Source organism: Micromys minutus, assembly GCF_963924665.1.
Source record: "Micromys minutus genome assembly, chromosome: 10".
In the NCBI taxonomy this organism is placed as follows: Eukaryota; Metazoa; Chordata; class Mammalia; order Rodentia; family Muridae; genus Micromys; species Micromys minutus.
The window spans coordinates 2444604-2467187 of NC_137979.1; the positions used below are offsets into that span (position 1 = coordinate 2444604).

Below are 22584 nucleotides of genomic sequence, written 5' to 3' on the forward strand. Positions count from 1 at the left end.
CTGGAAGAAAACTTCCCTACCCTTAAAAAAGAGATGGCCACGAGCATAAAAGAAGCCTACAGAACTCCAAATAGGTTGGACTAGAAAAGAAATTCCTCTTTCACATAATAGTCAAAACACCAAGAGCCCAATGCAAAGAAAGAATACTAAAAGCAGTAAGGGAAAAAGGTCATGTAACATACAAAGGCAGACCAATCAGAATCACACCCGATTTCTCAACAGAGACTATGAAAGCTAGAAGAGCCTGGACAGACATCATGCAGACCCTGAGAGAGCACAACTGCCAGCCCAAGCTGCTATACCCAGCAAAACTATCAATCACCACAGATAGCGAGACGAAGATATTTCAAGACAAAACTAAATTCACACAATATATGACCACAAACCCAGCACTACAACGAATTATAGGTGGAAAATCCAATACAATGAGGGGAACCACCTCATAATAAAAACAAGAAAACTTCTAAGGAAGAAAACCAAAAGAATAAAGACACACAGGCACAATTCAACCTACCTAAGCAACAATAGCAGGAAACAGCAGCCACTATTCCTTGATATCTATTAACCTAAATGGATTGAACTCCCCAATAAAAAGATATAGGCTATCAGACTGGATACATAAACAAAACCCAGCAATTTGCTGCATACAGGAAACTCATCTCAGAGACAAAGACAGACAATATCTCAGAATAAATGGTTGGGAAAAAAAACTTCCAAGCAAATGGCCGCAAAAAGCAAGCTGGAGTGGCCATTCTAATATCAAATAAAGCAGATTTTCAACCAAAAGTTATCAAAAAAGATAAGAAGGACACTTTTTCTTTATAACAGGGGAAATTTGTCAGGAGGAACTCTCAACCCTTAACATATATGCTCCAAATACAAAAGCACCCATATTCATTGAAGAAACCCTACTAAAGCTCAAAAAATACATTTTACCCCACACAATAATAGTGGGAGACTTTAATATCCCACTCTCACCAATGGACAGATCATGGAAACAGAAACTAAACAAGGAAACTGTAAAACTAGCAGAGACTATGAACCAACTGGAATTAATATCTATAGAACATATCATCCTAAAACTAAAGAATACATTTTCTTCTCAGCATCTCACGGCACCTTCTCAAAAATTGACCACATAATTGGACACAGAACAAGCCTCAATTGATACAGGAAGATTGAAATACTCCAATGCATCCTTTCAGATCACCATGGTCTAAGGCTGGTATTTAATAAAAACAAAGACAACAAAAAGCCCATATACACATGGAAACTAAACAATGCTCTATTAAACCATAGCAAGGTCAAAGAAGAAATAAAGAAAGAAATTAGGGATTTTCTAGAATTCAATGAAAATAAAAACACAACATACCCAAACCTATGGGATGCAATGAAAACAGTACTGAGAGGAAAACTCATAGCTCTGAGTGCTTCCAAAAAGAAACTGAAGAGAGCATACACTAGCATCCTGACAGCACAGTTGAAAGCTCTAGAACAAAAGGAAACAGATACACCCAAGAGGAGTAAACGGCAAGAAATAATCAAACTTAGGGCAGAAATAGACCAAATAGAAACAAAAAGAACCATTGAAAGAATCAACAAAACCAAGAGCTGGATCTTTGAGAAAATTAGCAAGATTGATAAACCCTTAGCCAGACTAACTTGAGGGCAAAGGGAGAGTATCCAAATTAAAAAATCAGAAAGTAAAGTGGAGAAATAATGACTGAAACTGAGGAAATTCAAGAAATCATCAGATCCTATTACAAAAGCCTATACTCAACAAAGCTGGAAAATCTGGAGGAAATGGATAAATTCCTAGACAGATACAAGATACCAAAGTTAAACCATGACCAAGTAAACCATCTAAATAATCTCATAACACCTAAAGAAATAGAATCAGTCATCAAAAGCCTCCCAACCAAAAAAAGCCCAGGTCCAGATGGGTTCAGTGCAGAGATTTATCAGACATTGACGACATAATACCAATATTCTCCAAATTATTTCACAAAATAGAATCCAAGGGAACACTACGAAACTCATTTTTTGAGGCTATAATAACCCTCGTTCCTAAACCACACAGAGACCCTACAAGGATAGAGAACTTCAGACCAATCTCACTTATGAACATTGATGCAAAAATACTCAACAAAATCCTTGCACACAGAATCCAAGAACACATCAAAAACGATCATTCACCATGATCAAGTAGGCTTCATCCCTGAGAAGCAGAGATGGTTTACTATAAGGAAATCTATCAATGTAATCCACCATATAAACAAACTCAAAGAAAAAAAAACACATGGTTATCTCACTAGATGCTGAGAAAGCATTTGACAAAATCCAACACAACTTCATGTTAAAAGTCTTGGAAGGAACAGGAATCCAAGGCCCATACCTAAACATAATAAAAGCAATATACAGCAAACCAACAGCCAACATCAAACTTAACAATGGGAAACTTGAAGCAATCCCACTAAAATCAGGGACTTGACAAGGCTGCCCACTCTCCCCCTACCTATTCAACATAGTACTGGAAGTCCTGGCTGGAGCAATTAGACAGCAAAAGGAGATCAAGGGGATACAAATTGGAAAGGAAGAAGGAAAAACATCACTATTTGCAGATGACATGATAGTGTACTTAAGTGACCCCACAAATTCCACCAGAGAACTCCTACAGCTGATAAACAAGTTCAGCAAAGTGGCTGGATATAAAATTAACTCAAACAAATCAGTAGCCTTCCTATATTCAAAGGAAAAACATGAGGAGAAAGAAATTAGGGAAAAGATACCCTTCACAATGGTCACAAAAACTATGAAATACCTTGGTATGACTCTAACTAAGCAAGTGAAGGACCTGTATGACAAGAACTTCAAACCTCTAAAGAAGGAAATGAAGGAAAATCTCAGAAAATGGAAAGATCTCCCATGGTCATGGATTGGAAGGATCAACATTTTAAAAATGGCCATCTAACCAAAAGCAATCTACAGATTCAATGCAATTCCCATCAAAATTCCAACCCAGTTCTTCACTGAGTTGGAAAGAGCAAAGTGCAATTTCATCTGGAATAACAAAAGACCTAGAATAGCGTAATCCATCCTCAACAACAACAAAACATCTGCAGGAATCACTATCCCTGACCTCAAGATATATTACAAGGCAATTGTGCGGAAAACTGCATGGTACTGGTACAGAAATCAGCACGTGGATCAATGGAATAGAATAGAAGATCCAGAAATGAACCCTCACTTATATGGTCAACTGTTTTTTGACAAAGGAGCAGTAAACATTCAATGGAAAAAGGACAGCCTATTCAACAAATGGTGTTGGTCCAACTGACACTCAGCATCCAGAAGAATGAAAATAGACCATTTCTTATCTCCTTGTACAAAGCTCAAGTGCAAATGGATCAAAGATCTCTACATTAAACCAGGTACACTGAAACTATTAGATGAGAAAGTAGGGAGAAACCTTAGAACTCATAGGCACAGGAGAAAATTTCTTGAACCAAACACCAAGGGCTCGAGCTCTAAGGTCAAAGATTGACAAATGTGACTTAATGAGATTTCAAAGTTTCTGTAAGGCTAAAGACACTGTCAAGAAAACAAAATGGCAGCCAACAGAGTGGGAAAAGATATTTACCAACACCACATCAGATAGAGGCCTAATATCCAAGATATACAAAGAACTCAAAAAGGTAGACACCAGAGAATTAAATAACCCTATTAAAAAATGGGGTACAGACTTAAACAAAAAGTTCTCAATGGAAAAATATCGAATGGCTGAGAAACATCTAAGGAAGTGCTGGACATCCTTAGCCATCAGGGAAATGCAAATCAAAACAACCCTGAGATTCCAGCTCACAGCAGTCAGATTGGCCAAGATCCAAAACTCAGATGACAACAGATGCTGCTGAGGATGTGAAGAAAGAGGAACACTTCTCCACTGTTGGTGGGGTTGTAAACTGATGCAACCACTGTGGAAATCACTCTGGCCGTTCTTCAGAAAAATGGACATAGTACTACCTGAAGACCCAGTTATTCCACTTCTGGGCATTTACCCCAGAGATACTCCAACACACAACAAAGATACATGCACCACAATGTTCATTGCAGCTCTATTTATAATAGCCAGAAGCTGGAAAGAACCCAGATGTCCTTCAGTAGATGAATGGACACAAAAATTGTGGTACATTTACACAATGGAGTACTACTCAGCTATCAGAAACAATGGCTTGACGAAATTTTTAAGAAAATGGATGCATCTAGAGAATATCATCCTGAGTGAGATAACCCAGTCACAAAAGAACAGACATAATATGCAGTTACTGATAAGGGGATACTAACCCCAGAAAGCTCTGAACACCCCAGAAACAACTCACAGACTGTGTGAAGCCAACAACAAAAAAGAATATATTTTAATTAAAATAGAACTGTATCACATCCCCCTTTCCTCCCTACAGCCCCTCTAGTTTCTCTCCCATCCCCTCAAACTAATACCCTCTTTTCCTATATTATTGTTACATATATACATATGTGTATGTATATGTACCCACAAATACTTAATTACAACCTTAAAAAATGTTTCCAAAATAAATAAATGAATAAAAAAAGGAAATAATCCATGCCCCCCCAAAATAGTAATCAGAATAAATGATATAAAAAAAAACTGGGCACAAACCCTGATATCATGGCTGGACATGACAACCCAGTAGGAGGAAAAGACTCCCAACTGCAGAAGAGAGACAGAGACTCTTTTACTCACACTGTTGTGAGTCCCACAGGAGCACCATCCTACACAACCATAAGCTCTATGCAGAGGTCCTAGCTCAGACCCATACAGGGTCCGTGCTTGTCACTTTAATTTCTGTGAGTCCTTGTGATCACTGCTTAGTTGATTGTATAGGGTGAGTTCTCATAGTGTCCGTGACCTCTCTGGTATCTACAATCCTTCCTCCTCATCTTCTATACTGTTCCATGATACTTGGTCCCACTGTGAACCTTAGCACACATGCTTAATACCCGTGACTGGAATATAGACACACATTTTATCCCAAACAATGAAGGTAACTAGGTTTGTAGATAGAAGTAGCCATGTTCAAAAGTCTTGTCTTATTGGGAGGATGACAAAGTGATGAATCATAAAAAAGATTAGACGGAACAGGATATGCCTAAATCTCATGAGATCAGAGATTAGGGAAAGGATACTTAAGAGAGCACAGAGAGACTGAGGAGAGAGAGGGAGACTGAGGAGAGAGAGATGGAGACTGAGAAGAGAGAGAGGGAGACTGAGGAGAGAGAGATGGAGACTGAGGAGAGAGAGAGAGGGAGACTGAGGAGAGAGATGACAGTTTACCAGGAGAACTTTACAGAGCCATATTGGAGAGAGAACAAGCTAAACTAGACCCAGGTAACAACAGAACCAAGGAGCCCAGAGTAACTGCAGCCATTGGTGTGCTGCCCACATCTTACTGCACGACCTCAAGTGCTGTGTTCTTTTCAGCTGCAGTTAAACCAACTGACCTCCTTGAGCCCCACAGAGGCTGAGGTAAGACGGCTGCCTTTCAACAGCCTTGAGCCTGTGCAAACATCCTGCTATCTGCCACACCCTAGGCCTGAGAACTGACCGTCAATTTATGATTCCTTCTTTATTATCCCCTGAACATCTGCTCATTTGTGCTTCAAAAGGAGACTGCTCTGCCCTTTAAGGTCTTATTTGATGGGTCCCAGTCTGATCATGACCCAGGCCAGTTAGGAGCATTTCCTCGTGGTGAATAAAATCACCTGTGGTTTATTTCTGACTTCGGTGGGCCTTTTTCATTATTTGAATGACCCGGGACCTCATCAAGAATGAGCCACAGAATGAGGAGCCAGAGATTAGAACATAGTCTTAGAGTTGGATTGAAGTCAAGCAGAGCAGTTTAGGAAAGATGGTGGTCAGGAGCAGGTACTTAAGTTTGAGTGAGAACAGCTGAGTTGAAATCAGCCAGAGCTCAGAAGTAACAAGAAAGGCTGAGCTCATTCAGCAGCAGATGTCAGAGGCTGAAAACATCCTAGGTCTAGATAAGACTGTAGGGAAGCTAGAACCTTCCAGAACTAGTCCTAGGTTAGCAGATGGAGGCAGTAAGCCTTAGTGATGGCACTTTATGCAGGAGAATAAAAGATATTTTACACTGAGCGTCCCTATGTCTCCACCTAGTGTTTGGCTGTGGGCTCTGCAGCTGCTCCCAGACATTGCTGGTTGATGCCTCTCTGAGGACTGGGTACTAATCAAGGAGAATAGCAGAATATTATTAGAAATCATTTCATTTACCTTCTCACATTTACCCCAGTCGTTTGGTTCTATCCTGGGCCTCTGTGATGTCCTGCCTCTAGATGCTGGCCATCCAGGTAGTGTCAGATGTTGGCTTTCTCTTGAGGTACGGACCTGTCATGGTTTGGCCACTCCCACCACCATCATTGAATCATCAATATCTTGCAGGCAGAACAGAGTTTAGCCAACACGTTTCTTAAGTACATAGTAAATGCAGGCAACACACCCAAGCACATAATAAGGCAATAATAAATTTTTTCTGTAGTAAATACCTGGACTCAGAATCTCTTATATACCCTGCTTAGCAATGCAAAGTCTGTGTGTATGTGTGTGTGTGTGTGTGTGTGTGTGTGTGTGTGTGTGTGTGTGTGTGTGTGTGTGAGAGAGAGAGAGAGAGAGAGAGAGAGAGAGAGAGTTTTGTGTTCTACTAAGGCTAAATTAGACATTTCATTAAAGTAGGGATTGCATTTCTCTCCAGTTTCTACTTCTTGTTGGCCTTCATTTTCTTTTCAAGTAGCATTCCTCAACAATATTTTTAAATCTGCATTTTTTTAGACAGAAAAAATTATGCTCATCTTTCTGAGTTTGTTTCATTTTAATTTCCTTTCTTTTATGAGACACATTTTCCAGTTATTTGAATTGTATGCTTGGACAAAAGGAAAGTCTCTTGTGACCTCAAAATCTCCAAATGTCTGAGACATAGTAGCTGATCAATAGATACCCGTCCATTGAAATCCTGATTCGATTTAAGTGTATCAGCTCATGGTAATTCTTTGCATCACTTTTTAGATAGGTTTAAGACTCATGGTATATATTTGTGCAGCATGCCAAGGTGCTGGATTTAAGATTTATTGCTGCAAACACAATCACTGCAAACTGGCCTTTGTCCAGGCAATGCAGTGGACACATAATAGGTGCCCTAAAGGAAAAGAGAAAATACCAACACCCCAAATCACCATGACTTAGGCAAAAGTTAGAAAAATACTTTAATGCTGTTTTAAAAAAAGTATTTGTTTTTTATTTAAATTGAAACAAGTTTCCAAGTCTGTGCTGAACTTCTAATCCCCCTGCCTCCCCCTGCCTCTACCTCTCAAGTGCTGGGATTATAGCCACGTACCACTTTTCTTAAAGTTTTGGGAAGCAGGTCCTTCATCAGCTGAGCTATGTCCTCAGCCCAACTCTCTCTCTCTCTCTCTCTCTCTCTCTCTCTCTCTCTCTCTCTCTCCCTCTCCCTCTCCCTCTCCCTCTCCTTCTCCCTCTCCTTCTTTCTTTCTCTCTCTTTCTCTATCTTTCTCTTTCAATTGGCATCCTATAAATGCTAGGTTGGCTTTGAACTTGCAGTATAACTGGGGATGATACTAAATTTTTGAGCATTTGGTGTCCACTGCATGAGTCTTAGATTGATAGGCTTTTGTCACCAAAACCCAGATAATAGCAGAACATTTTTCAAAATTTAGTTTTTATTTATTGATAGAATTTCAATAGTTTCTAAAATCAAGCAACTCTTGTTCAAGAAATGTCTGGGACTATAAATCTGTACCCTCACAGACAGGGGTCCAAATCTTGTAGATCAAATTTGTCTCATTTTGGAAGAGCAATGAGTTAACTCTACAGGTTCAGTACTTATTGATGAATGGTTCTGGCTGGTATATAGTGTGTATGATTTGATACATGCAAAACATGAGGGACATATAATGTACATGAGGTTAACAAGGAACACTTTCTGGGAGAAAAGAATCTGGACAGATTAAAATTTGTACAAGGGAGAGAGAGACCTGGGTCACTCCCATCAGGTCTCAGGGCCTGCCCGCAGATTGTTGAGGACCCAGAAGAATCTCACAAGCACTCTCCCACCAAGCCCATGGAGTTACAGCCAAGTCATCACCATCAGAACTCATGACTGCCCAAAAAGAGTAAAAAACCCAAGAGCAACCCCCCTCCTGATCCCACAGACCCACAGACCCACAGGAGAAACTAGGTCCAGTCAGAGACAACAAGACTACCTAAAATCATTGATAACAAGATGGCAAGAGGAAAGGGAAAGAACCTAAGCAATGGAAACCAAGACAACCTGGTAACCTCAGATCCCAGTTCTTCCACCACAACAAGTAATGGTTTCCCAACATGGAGAAAAAGAAGATATGGACTAAAAATCATACTTCATGACAATGATGGAAGTCCTTGAGATGCACATGAATAAGTCCCTTAAACAATTATAGGAGAACAAGGAGACCACATGTAAATAAGTAGAACCCCTTAAAGAGAAAACACAAAAATCACTCAGAGAGCTAGAGGAAAACACAACCAAACAAGTAAAGGAATTGAAAATAGAAATAGAAACAATAAAGAAATCACTAAAAGGGAATCTGAGAGATAGAAAACCTAGAAAAGAAATTAGGAGTCATAGATGGAAGTATCACCAACAGACTACTAGAGAAGGAAGAGAGGATCTCAAGGGAAGAAGACAACATAGAAAACATTGACACAATAGTCAGAAAAAAATGCAAAAACCAAAAAGCTTCTAACCCAAAACATCCAGGATATCCAGGACATATTAAGAAGACAAAACATAAGGGTAATAGGTGCAGAAGAGGGCAAAGACTCCAAACTAATAGGCCCAGTAAATATTTTCAACAAAATCATTGAAGAAAATTTCCCTAACCTTAAGAATGAGATGACCATGAACATAAAAGAAGTCTATAGAACTCGAAATAGATTGGACCAGAAAAGAAACTTCTCCAGCCACATAATAGTCAAAACACCAAATGTTCAAAACAAAGAAAGAATACTAAAAGCAGTAAAGAAAAAGGACAGGTAACATATAAAGGCAGACTGACCAGAATGACACCAGACTTCTCAACAGAAACTATGAAAGCTAGAAGATTCTGGAGTGATGTCATACAGACCCCAAGAGAACAAAAATGCCAGCCCAGGTTACTATATCCAGCCAAACTCGCAATTACTATAGTTGAATAAACCAAGATATTTTAGGACAAAACCAAATTTACATTATATCTGTCCACAAATCCAGCCCCCAAAAGGATAATAGATGGAAAACTCCTACACTAGGAGGGAAACTACAATATAGAAAAAGCAAGAAAATAATCATGCAAAAAAAAAAAAAAAAAAAAAAAGGAGAAAAACACACAAACATAATTCTACCTCTAACAACAAAAATAGAAGGAAACAATAATCACTATTCCTTAATATCTCTTAACATCAATGGACTCAATTTTCCAATACAAAGAAATAGACTATCAGATTGGATACATAAACAGGATTCAGCATTTGGCTGCATACAGGAAACTCATCTCAGCAACAAAAATAGACACTACATCAGAGTAAAAGGCTGGGAAAAAACCTTCTAAGCAAATGATACCAAGAGACAAGCTAGAGAAGCTGTTCTAATATTGCATATAATAGATTTTTCAACCTAAAGTTATCAAAAAGTAAAAGAAAGAACACTTTTTACTCATCACAGGAAAAAAAATCTATCAAGAAGAACTCTCAGTCCTGAACATCTATGCTCCAAATATAAGAAATTTATAAAAGAAACATTACTAAAGCTCAAAGCATATATTGCAACACACACAATAATAGTGGGAGACTTCAGCTCCTCACTCTTGTTAATGGCCAAATCTTGGAAGCAGAAACTGAACACAGATACAGCAAAACTAGCAGAGGTTATGAAACAATTGGATATAACAGACATCTATAGAACATTTCATTCTAAAGCAAAAGAATATACCTTCTCCTCAAAACCTCAAGGTACCTTCTTCAAAACTGACCATATAGTAGGTCACAAAACAGGCCTCAACAGACATAAAAAGATCAAAATAATCCCATGCATCCTATCAGATCGCCATGGACTAAGGCTGGTCTTCAATAACCACAAAAACAACAAAAATCCCACATATACATGGAAGCTGAACAATGCTCTACTCAATGATAACTTGTTCAAGGGAAAAGAAAGAAATTAAAGACTTTTTAGAATTTAATGAAAATGAAGGCACAACATACCCAAACTTATAGGATGCAATGAAAGCAGTGCTAAGAGGAAAACTCATAGCTCTGAGCGCCTCCAAAAATAAACTGGAAAGAGCATACACTAAGATCTTGACAGCATACCTGAAAGATCTAGAACAACAAGAGCAGATAAACCAAGGGGAGTAGATGGCAGGAAATAATCAAACTCAGAGCTGAAATCAACCAAGTAGAAACAAAAAGAACGATACAAAGAATCAACAAAACCATGAGCTTGTTCTTTGAGAAAATAAACAAGATCTATAAACCCTTAGCCAGACTAACTAGAGGGCACCAACAGAGTATCAAAATTTCACTATTTGCAGATAATATGATAGTATAGTTAGGTGACCCCAGAACTTCCACCAGAGAACTCCTATAGCTGATAAACAACTTCAGCAAAGTGGCTGGTTATAAAATTAACTCAAACAAATTAGTAGCCTTCCTCTACTCAAAGGATAAACATGCTGAGAAAGAAATTAGGGGAAAAATTAAACAAGACACCCTGTACAATATTAAAAAAACAATATAAAATACTTGGTGTGACCCTAAGTAAGGAAGTGAAAGATCCTTATGACAAGAAATTCAAATACCTGAAGAAGAAATTGAAGAAGGTCTCAGAAGATGAAAAGATCTTCCATGCTCATGAATTTGAAGGATCAACATTGTAAAAATGGTCATCATGCTGAAACCAATCTACAGATTCAATGCAATCTTAATCTAAATTCCAACTCAATTCTTCATAGAGTTAGAAAGAACAATTTGAAAATTCATTTGAAATAAAAAACGAGGATAGTGAAAACTATTCTCAATAATAAAATAACTTCTGGGGTAATCATCATCTTTGACCTCAAGCTATATTACAGATCAATTGTGATAAAACCCAATGGTATTGGTACAGAGATAGGCAGGTAGATTAATGGAAAAGAATTGAAGACTCAAAAATGAACTCTCACACATATGGTCACTTGATCTCTGACAAAGGAGCTAGAAACATTCAGTGGAAAAAGGACAGCCTCTTAAACAAATGGTGTTGGTTCAACTGGCAGTTATCATGCAGAAGAATGCAAATCGATCCATTCTTACCTCGTTGTGCAAAGCTCAAGTGCAAGTGTATCAACAACTTCCATATTGAACCAGGTACACTAAAAGTATTAGAAGAGAAATTGAGGAAGGTCTTAGAATACATAGGCACAGGGGAAATTTTCCTGAACAGAACACAAATGGCTTATGCTCTAAGATGAAGAATCAACAAATGGGACCTCATGAAATTGCAAATTTTCTGTAAAGCTAAGGACACTGTAAAGAAGACAAAATGGCCACCAATAGACTGGGAAAGAATCTTTACCAATCCCACATCTGATAGAGGGATAATATACAATATATACAAAGAATTCAAAAAATTAGACTTCAGAAAATCAAACTATCCTATTACAAAATGGGGTACAGAGCTAAACAAAGAATTCTCAACTGAGGAATACTGGATGGCCAAGAAGCACCTAAAGAAATGTTCAACATCCCTAGTCATCAGGAAAATACAAATCAAAACAACCCTGAGATTCCACCTTACACCAGTCAGAATGGCTAGGTTCAAAAACTGAGATGACAGAAGATGCTGGCAAGGATTTGGAGAAAGAGGAACACTTTTACATTTTGGTAAGATTGCAAGCTGGTAAAACCACTCTGGAAATCAGTCTGGTGGTTCCTCAGAAAATTGGACATAGTACTATCTGAAGACACAGCTATACCACTCCTGGGCATATAAGCCAAAGATGCTCCAACATATAACAAGGACACATGTTTCACCATGTTTAGAGCAGCCGTATTTATAATAGCCAGAAGCTGTAAATAACTCAAATGTCCTTTAACAGAAGAATGGATACAGAAATTGTGGTACATTTACACAATGGAGTATTACTCAGCTATTAGAAACAATGAGTTCATGAAATTCATAGGCAAATGCATGGAACTAGAAAATATCATCCTGAGTGAGGTAGCCCAGTCACAAAAGATATCCATGGTAGACACTCAACTGATAGGTGGACACTAGCCCTAGAAAACTCTGAATACCCAAGAAACAAATTGCAGACCTTATGAAGCACAAAAAGAAGGAAGGCCAAAATGTGTATGCCCCAGGCCTTGTTAAATGGGAGAACAAAACACTCATGGGAAGAAATACAAGGTCAAATAGAGGAACAGATTTTGAAGAAAAGATCATTCAGAGGCTGCCTCATCTAGAGATCCACCCCATATGCATCCATCAAACCCAAGCACTATTGCTGATTCCAAGAATTACTTACTGACAGGAACCAGATATAGATGCCTCCTCAGGGGCTTTGCCAGAGTCAAATAGGTACAGATGAGCATGTTTGCAGATAACCATCAAACTGCACACGGACACCCCAATGAAGTTGCTATAGAGAAAGGACTGGAGTAACTGAAAGGGGTTGCAACCGCATGGGAAGAACAACATTATCAGGCAACCAAACCCTCCACAACTCCCATGGACTAAAACACCAACCATTGAGCACACATTGAGAAGTCCATGGCTCCAGTTGCATATGCAGAGGAGAACAGCAGTATTTAGCATCAATGTGAGAAGAGGCCTTGGTCCAGTGAGGGCACGTTTTCCCAATGTAGGGGAATGCCAAGGCACTGAGGTGGAATGGGTGATTGGTAGAGGGTGTACTTTGTGGAGACATGTGGAGGGAGTAAGGGGATGGGAGTGGGGAGGGAGAAGGGGATAACATTTGAAATGTAGAGTATCTAATTAAAAATTTCTTTCTCCACCACAAAAATAAATAAATAAATTTTGGGTAGGAAGAGAAGAGGAGCCACACATATATTTAGTACTATAAACCTACAATCAGTTTCCTGGCTGGGGCACCACATAAGAGGCATCAGCCAATGATCAATAAAGTAAGTTACATGCAATCATACAATGAAAAATCTGGCAGCTACTTGGAGATTTCCTTTGGCAGTTCAGGCTCCCAGGGAAGGAAGCCACTCTGTAAAATTCTTTGAAAAAGCTTGTTAACTACAAAATGCTCGTTTTGAGACTTTAGTTCAGATGGTTGTCTCCTAGCAAGTCATCAAAGCAACACCCTTTTTGTCTCTGTCTCACTCTGTCTTCTCTCTCTCTCTCTCTCTCTCTCTCTCCCTCTCCCTCTCCCTCTCCCTCTCCCTACCCCTCTCCTCTTCCTCCATCCCTCTCCCTCTCCTTCTCCTCTCTCTCTGGTGCTAAAATTGAATTTAGAACCCCACACATGATAAGTAGATATTCTACCAATGAGTTCCATCTCACCAATCATTTTTTTAAATCCGTACTTACTGATGCCATTGTTCTCCATGACCCAAACCTGAGAATGAGCAAGCCTCAGCATGCTGGGGCTTCAAAACATTTCCAGCCCTTAGTTCAACCCCTGCACTTTGCTCTTTGCTTTCAAAGAGATAACTGGAGTTTTCAGGAAACAAAATTTTATTACAAATGTGGGCTAAAACTGATGCCCAGCTCAGTACAAAGGATTTGAGTATGATTTATATACAGAATGTAAATGGCATTGCATAAAAGTTGAAATTATGCTGAGGTCTTCAACCTAAATGGGAAACAGGTTAGTCTAAATACTATGAAGCAGGACACCTGCAGTGCCCAGATGACTGGGGTCATCTTAAGCATCATATTGAGATTCAGCCTCAAGCACAGAAAAAACAATAAGAACAATTAGAACCGAGGTGATACACAGTCTCAGTTTTGCTTTAGGACCAAGTACATCCCTTACTCTCATGGGTATCTTCTAAGTCCCACATACAGAATAAGGAAATAACCCATCTTCATCCTGTTTCTCCTGAGTAGTGCAATATTCCATTTTTATTCAGTAAAGCATCCTTAACGAGATTTCACAGGATAAGGATGAGAACTCTCTCAACAGAATTCTAGAGCCTTGCTTTCTGCCATCAGGAAGACTTTCCATTTATCCTAGAAATGGAGGCTGTATCATATAAATAACAGAACAGTGGTAGCTTTATAAACAAAGAAGGCACATGACCAGTATGTAAATTAGAGCAAAATGGCCTCACATGCCTCAGCGCCTGAAACGTTAGAGACTCTGTGAACACCAGTGAGAAGGGCTTAAGTGTTCTGGTAAAGACAACACTCTAACTTAAGTGATAAGTGGTACAATCTCAATGCCCTGATACTGTAGTGCTTGACTTACCAGAGCTTTCTCTTCCCCTGTAAAGTACTTAGAAAGGAGTCTGCAAAAGACTGAGGGAAAAACCCATTTGTCACAAGAGATATACTTAGTACTGGTTTTTGGTTTATAACGACCTGTCCCAGAATGCAGGTGTCACGCACCTCACTGTCAGTGATGAAACTGTGATTGCACACAGATGGTCATGACATGGCTACGATGAGACACAGTCCAACTCCAGAGCTCAGTGCTGGATGCCAGTCCTGCAGCGGTCCAGCCCTTTCTGCAGCGCTGCTTTCACATCTCGATTCCTCAAGCTATAAATGAGGGGGTTGAGCATAGGAGTGAGGACTGTGTAGAAGATGGACACCATCTTGTCCTGGCTTGGGCTCCGGTATTGTCTTGGCCTCAGGTAGATGAACATGGCTGCTCCATAGAAGAAGGAGACAGCTGTCAGGTGGGAGGAACAGGTGGCCAGAGCCTTTTTCTGGGACTTAGCAGAGTGCATACGGAGTACACTTCCTAGGATGCGAGTATAGGAGGCTACAATGATGGAGAAGGGAAACAGCAGCATGAGGACACAGCAAACAAACACTACCTTCTCAAATACAGATGTGTCCACACAGGCCAGCTTCAGCAAGGAGAGCATCTCACAGAAGAAGTGGTCCACCTCTCTCAAGCTACAATAGGGAAAGGTCATTACCACCACCATCTGTACCAGACCATCCACTATCCCAAAGGCCCAGGAGCTCCCAACAATCTGCAGACAGACCTTCTGATTCATGAGGACAGGATAGTGAAGTGGGTGGCTAATGGCCACATAGCGATCATAAGCCATGAGTCCCAGCAAGAGCCCCTCAGACCCCACAAGACAGACAAACAGTCCAATTTGTAGGCCACAACCGGCAAAGGAGATGGACTTCCTGCCAGACAGGAAGTTGACTGCCATCTTGGGCACATTGGTACAGACCAGCATGAGGTCCATGAGGGAGAGCTGACTGAGGAAGAAGTACATGGGGGTATGAAGTCGGGGGTCCGTGTAGATGAGGAGGATGAGGAGGACATTCCCACACAGTGCTGCTGTGAAGACTAGCATGACCACAGAGAAGAGAAGAAGATCTTTCAGGCTGTTGGAGAAGATGCCCAGGAGGATAAAGTCATCTGTGGATGACTGGTTCAGCCACATGTCAATGCTCTGCTGCTGTGCTGGACTATCTGAAAACATAGACAAAGACATATTAGTTGATACACCTCTCTCTTGCATCTCATCCCAGACTGACACTTGCATTTGGCATGAACCATAAATACAACCGCATTTCTTTCTGGTATTATGACTGTAACTCACTAAGCCAAAGTTTTATTTCACGACCTGGAACATACTGTCTCCTCCTCACCTCTTATTTTATTAGAAAAATAAAAATAAGAGAAGAGGAGGTGATGGAAAGGGACAGGGGAAGTGGCGAGATGTTAGCAGACATTGTGATTTGAATGTAAGGTAAATAGACAATTAATTAATTAATTAAAAACAAGAAAAATCAGCAAAAAGTCCTTGATAGAGGAAGAGGATATGCTAATATATAAATAGAAACAGACAAATGAACCAAGTACTGGCAATAGATATTTTAAAAGAGAAAAAGTTTCTGTGTGCATGTGTTTGCTTGGGTTGGGGCAGGAAAGTGCTGTTACTCACCTTTTGTCATGTTTCCTGTAGGAAAACCCAACGACATTTAACACAGATACCCGGTGGAGGAACTCTGACCAATATAATTTTATTGTTTTTTCCCGTGCTTGTACTTACTAGGTGAATGAGGACAGGAAGTAGCTGTTCTCCACAAATCTGATCTCTTCCAGCTGCACCAACTCCTCAACTAGGCTGTGGGTGTTTTACCACTCTCGAGACTGGATTTCAGTGTGTCTCAGATAAGCAGCATCTTCTCATGAGGAGAAAGTTGGTAAAATAATAAATATTTGGCATGGTAGATTTACCACTTTATACAATCTTAGTGTTATATATTGTGTATGTCAAATACTATACTCTGTCTCATAAATAAATATAATTATGATGCATAAAAGATAAGGGGTAGAGGAGAATGTAGACTGAGTTAGTGAGATGGTGGTGATGGATCAGAACTGAAGGTCTGATCCACTGTTGGCTGCCTGCTTCCCCCGCCAATCTGTCTCTTACTTGTCTTGCAGAACTGCCTCTTATTGTCCATGTAGAAGCTCAGTACAAAGATTGAGTAAGAAAGTCTCATGAGAGCCCACAAATGCCCGCTCTGGAACTAGAGTCCCCAAGCTTACAATTAAAATCACTCAAGAGGTTAACTTGGAGACATTAGCAGGTGCAGGGCCAGGGGGACAGACAGAAAGCTACCCAGAGTTTCTACCCTCTGGGATGGCCAGAGCTCAGGAATATGGAAATTTAGTTTCTTCATGTTCTATCACCTTATTCTTGTGCTTGTCAGGAGCTATGATATGACCTCAGCTGTGTCTGTTCCCTCAGATCTTGAAACTGTGACCTAAACTTACCCTTCATTTTCCACGACAAAGTCGGTATATGTCTGCTAGTGGCCCAAGATATGTAGATGATTTGGTGAGGTACAGTCGAATATAATGTGAGCACTGGCTAGCTGTGGTGGTCCATCCTGTGATCTCAGTACTTGAAAAGTTGAGGGAGAATCTAAAGGTCAAGGCTAACATGAGGTACTATCTTAGTCACTATTTCTGTGAAGAGACACCATGACTCAGGCAATTCATAAAAGAGAACATTTAACTGAGGGCTGGCTTACAGTGTCAGAGGATTGGTCTATTATCATTATGATTGAGAGCATGGCCACAAGCAGGCATGGTTCTGGAGAAGAAGCTGAGAGCTGCATCTAGATTCAAAAGGAGAAAAGATAGACAGACAGACAGACAGACAGACAGATAGATAGACAGACAGACAGACAGATAGACAGACAGACAGACAGACAGATAGATAGATAGATAGGTAAACACCCTTTTGATCTGTGGTTGGTTTTTGAAACTTCGAAGCCCAGCCTCTGTGATTCACTTCTTCCAGCAAAGCCATACCTCATTCCTCATTCTTCTAATCCCTCTAAAGTAGTAGCACTCCTTGGTGATTAAGCCACCAAATAAATGAGGCTATGAGGCCATTCTTCTCAAACTACCACAGGTCCCCAGAAACACTGAGAAAACAAAGGAAAAGAAAAGAAGGCCAAAAGGTGGGTACTGAACACTAGCTTGGCTCTGAGGTATTAATAATCTACAGGAAACAGAAGAACTACCGATAAACTCACAGAACTGTTGGTATCTGTCCTTTATGTTACAAAGGTCATTTCCAGAATATATATTACTATTGTTTCCACTTTTCATTTCAGAGAAATTTTCTAGAGCAAGAACTGTGGCTATGTGAGAGGTGGAAATCAAGCACATTGGTGTCAAGAGCAGTGAGGAAAGGATGAATAAGTTCAACACCTTGAGAAATGATGTCAGTGGGACCTTGATCAGAGTGAAGAACACAGCACTGCACACAGAATGATGGAGAGGAGGGGGAAAGGAACAGGACACCAGTCAGAGCAGCATCAGAAGAGGGATAAACATCTGTATCGCAATCTACTTCCTGGTAACCCAAGAGAGTCTGGGACAATTCACCATGTACAGAACACCAAACAGACCTGAACCTTTGTCTTATTGGGGGCATTTTAGAGGCTTTATACCCATAGGAAACTGATGGGCATAGCGACTTCCATCTCTTCTAAGGTGGAATTAAACCCACATGAAGTATATTATAGATAAAAATGGGGACAAGTGGATTATTTTGTTGCAGAAGGGCTTAGCCTTCCATGAGCCTTCCTTCTAACATTTGCCATGTTGAGGAAGTACTTCTATGAGGCTCAAGTCTGTCTTTTAAAAAGACAGTATTTTAACATGGAATAACATTGCCTTGGATCAGGCAACCGGAGCCCAAATCTGTGATATGCTATAGAGCAATTATTGTACTTCTTAGTAGCATCATTAAATATACAAAATATCAACAGCTCCAAATCAACAGCTCCAAAGTACCAATAGGATAGGCTCAAGAGCTCTGTCTGTTGGAGCTGAATACATCATCAATGTTTCAGGATACTTGATCACACTATGAACCCCAAGATTATGTTTCTTACTGGAAAATCCTGGTTCTGGTTCTGGGGTGGCTTAGGCTTCGTACATATGTTTATTCCAAGAGCTTTCTGCTTGTTTTACACAGGATTAAATAAAGTCAATCATAGCTCAAAAGGCAGAACAACCAACCAGTTGACAGGGAGTGATCATGGGAACAGCCACAGAGAGTAAGAGGGGGTTAGTATGACAAAAAAGAGACAAACACAAAGCAGAAAGGAGGGACATTCTGCTTAAAGAATTTTGATGGCTCATGAAGGAAAGCTTTCTTTTTCCTTTGGGACATTGGCTGAAGGAAGTCAGCTGGGTGCTTTCTCTGACTCTGACCTAGCAGGCCTTCCCCCAAACATCTGGCTCCCAAGGCTTTATTGGTAAAATTGAATATTGAGATTTTGTTAAAAGTAACATTTTGCTCTCTAGTATGTGACATGACCACAAAGACAGAGATATCATGACGAGTTAAGACAAACTGAGAAGCCATGAGATTTGATAAGCCACTGAGAAATTCCTCAAGGAGAGTTAGGAATGGGAAATAGAATAGCATCCTACAAGGCATTAGGACCCCGCATAGTGCTACCTTCGATGGATTGACAATAAAAGCAGAAAATAAAAATTTAAATGATTTAATTATGATTGTCTCAATACCAGTTATTATTATTATCATTTTGGTATTTTGTATTTTATTTTTTATTGTATAGGGGCTTTCTGTACCCTCTCAAAGAAAAACTCTTTAGATATACAGGAAAAAATATGAAAAATAGATTGATAAACGAAAAGCCTTAGAGAAAAAAACTAGAGAGACTTATAAATAAAAATGAGAATCTTACTCATATACAGAAGGAATGTAAACAAGAACCTACCATACTACCCATAATGAAACTGAAGAGGGGTGGCCCATAGTTGTTAGAAAACCAACCTTGGTGGCCTAATCAAGCTAGTATAAAAGATCTATAAGGAAATAATATGTACCTCCAAGGTTATGAATAAATCAAATAAAGTCCTAAAAGCGTCCTGTTCCTTGAAGAGATTCAAGGATGCAATCATTTCATATGTTATCAATTCACCCTATTTGAAGCAGATGCTAAATTTCTGGGCAACTGAGAACAGAGTTATCTCTGAAGACTGGAAAGATTTGGCACCAGCAATATTGGAAGCCCATCCTCAGTTATAATTAGGAAAATGGTGGGAAGAGGAATCTAGGTCCACAGAAAAATGCAATAGGGTTAGAGGTATTCATACTATTAAAGTTACACAAGGGCTCAAAAACAGCATTTGATGCTTTTTTATTTATTTATTTATTTTTGCAAAGACTGATTTCAGCTTTATAACAATAATATGACCTTGGCATTTTGTAACAGTCTGATTCAATATGCTCACAATATATATTTTAGTTGTCTTTATGACATTATCTTCTTAGTTTAACACTATGATCGTGCTCTATATAGCTTTTCCATAAAGGCCAGAAACTAACAATTAACATTTTTCCAACACCCCTCAGCATATCTTTCTTTTCTGTAACCTCTTATCTAAGGCAAAGATGAATCTATTTTCTTTTAAGAGCATAAAAAATTTTCTTACTAACTTAACCTAAGAACTAACTTGTCCTACGATGACCTCTTTACCATTGACCTTTAAGCCCTATCTCGTTAGACCCTATCTTCTCTTAGTAGGTTTTGAATTTCCCTTTACTACAATGTATTGGCATGCTCCTGTTCTCAGAAGTAACTGACTTTTCTGAGCTTTTTTCTCCTTCCTCATATATTCCTATCTGTGTTTGAGACCTTTAAAAAAGGTCTTGATCAATCATGTCTTTAACTAACCTCTTTTTTTTAACGTTTTAAAAAATTATTTTTATTTAGGTTTTTTTTTCTGATTCAGCACATAAAGTAAATAAGATATTAACTGGATGTCTTACATCTTTCTAAACGCCCCCAAAACAAAACAGAACAAAACAAAAATCCAAGTATTTTGGCAAACTGCTATAAATGATCTAAGACCAAAGCTTAAGATACAAACAAATGGTATTGCAATTGAAGATTTGATAGTCAAAGGAGCAAATGAAACAATAATTTCACCAAAATATTGGTAATCAGATTGGCCTCTGTAGGAAGTAAATATCAGCTTCTATGGGTACAACATTATTTCAGGTAAAACGAAGTACAAAATAGGATTAGTAGGCCAAATAGGAACATTAAAGCCATATGCTTTAATTTATATAGCTATGAACATATGGGGATGTGTTGCAGCAATGGAAAACAAAGTTTAACAGCCCTCCAATCTCAGAAGCAGACCATAATATAAAGAATGCCTCTTAGAAAAAATTAAAAAGTCTTATCAAGAATAGTCACACACTGTCCAGATGGTCCATAAACAGAACAAGACAGGTATTGTTCTTTTAAAGGCACCAATCACCCTACCCTTAAAATGGTTAACTAACAAATTCACATGGGTGGAACAATGGTCTATTATAAAACAAAAATTACAGATACTAGAAGAGCTGGTACAAGATCAACTAAATGTTCAACACATTGAACAGTTTACCAGCTCATGGAATTCCCCTGTGTTTGTTATAAAAAAAAAAAGAAGTCAGAAGGGGATAGCAACTGAAATGTAAATACAGAGAATATCCAAAAAAAAGTCAAGAAAATGGAGGATGTTAATATATTTACAAACCATAAATAAAATTAATCAACCAGTGGACTATTAACATTCTGGAATCCCATTACCTTCTTTATTTCCTGGGTCATGGTCTATGATAGTAATTGATTTTAACAACTGCTTTTTTTAAATAGTCCCTTAGCATAAGTATGATAGGCAAATGTTTGCTTTTTTAGAACCTACTTATAATAATGGTTGTTCAATAAAGAGATATCATTGAAAAGTCTTACCACAAGAAAGGTTAAACAGTCCTACCATGTGCTAATATTTTGTACAACCACCATTTGAAATAATTCACAACAGTTTTCTCAATCTGAAATTTATTATTATATGGATCATATTCTACTGGTTGATTCAGATGCAAATACCTTAGAAAACTGTTTGATGAAATAAAGAGAATTTTTGCCTTGGTGGGGATTACAAATTGCTCCCGAAAACAGATGGACAAACAATAAACAAATTAAAAAAAAACAAAGAGCAATTATCTAGGACATAAGATATGTTTATTAAAAACTCAGCCACAAAATTATAAAGCAGGAGAGATTAATTACAGACTATTATTTTTTAAATTGCTGGGAGATATTAACTGGCTGTGGCCCACAATTGTGTTAATTGCTCAAGAGCTAAGTAGAAAAGAAATTATACACATGTATTCTATTTGGATGGAAAGCTGGATTGCATGTTGGTTATTTAGTGCTCTGCTCATTCTCCCACAGGAATTCTTATACAGAGCAAAGATAATTCTTAGAATGGATGTTTTAGCACACAGAGTAAAAAACTAAAGACATATAGAAACGGTTTCGGGATTGATTCTGAAAGGAAAAATGAGACTTTGTCAATTATTAGGAATAGATCCAGCAGAAATTGTGGTACCTTTTACTAATGCTGAAATTGTCTAATCATGGCAGAAAAATGAACACTGGCAAAGAGCTTATAGTAAGTTTTTGGGAATGATCAACAATAAATATCCCAAAACTAGAGACTTCAGTGTATAAAAAAATTAATTGGCTTCTCTAGCATATAGTAAAAATGGAAAACAATTTGTTGAGCACCTACATTCTTTGATTATGCAAATAAATAAGGAAAGGCAGTTATGAGTTAGGAAAAATAAGTAAATTATCTTAGAGTCTATATGATTCAGTTAAAAATCAGAACTGTATGCAGTTATAATATCATTTTCCTAAGTTTCTCAATATAGTTACTGATTCTCAAATATGCAGAAAGTTGTTTTACATACTGAAA

The 22584-nt window shown here is 38.7% G+C and overlaps 1 protein-coding gene across 1 annotated transcript; it reads right to left on the reverse strand.

Annotated features, from left to right (window-relative positions):
* Nucleotides 1-14767: 14767 nt before the first annotated feature.
* Nucleotides 14768-15709, reverse strand: LOC308426699 (olfactory receptor 2V2; the record flags this gene model as incomplete). Its single annotated transcript, XM_080924592.1, has 1 exon — nucleotides 14768-15709. The coding sequence occupies one exon, from the start codon at nucleotides 15707-15709 to the stop codon at nucleotides 14768-14770; it is 942 nt and encodes a 313-aa protein (XP_080780718.1).
* Between the last annotated feature and the right edge of the window lie 6875 nt (nucleotides 15710-22584).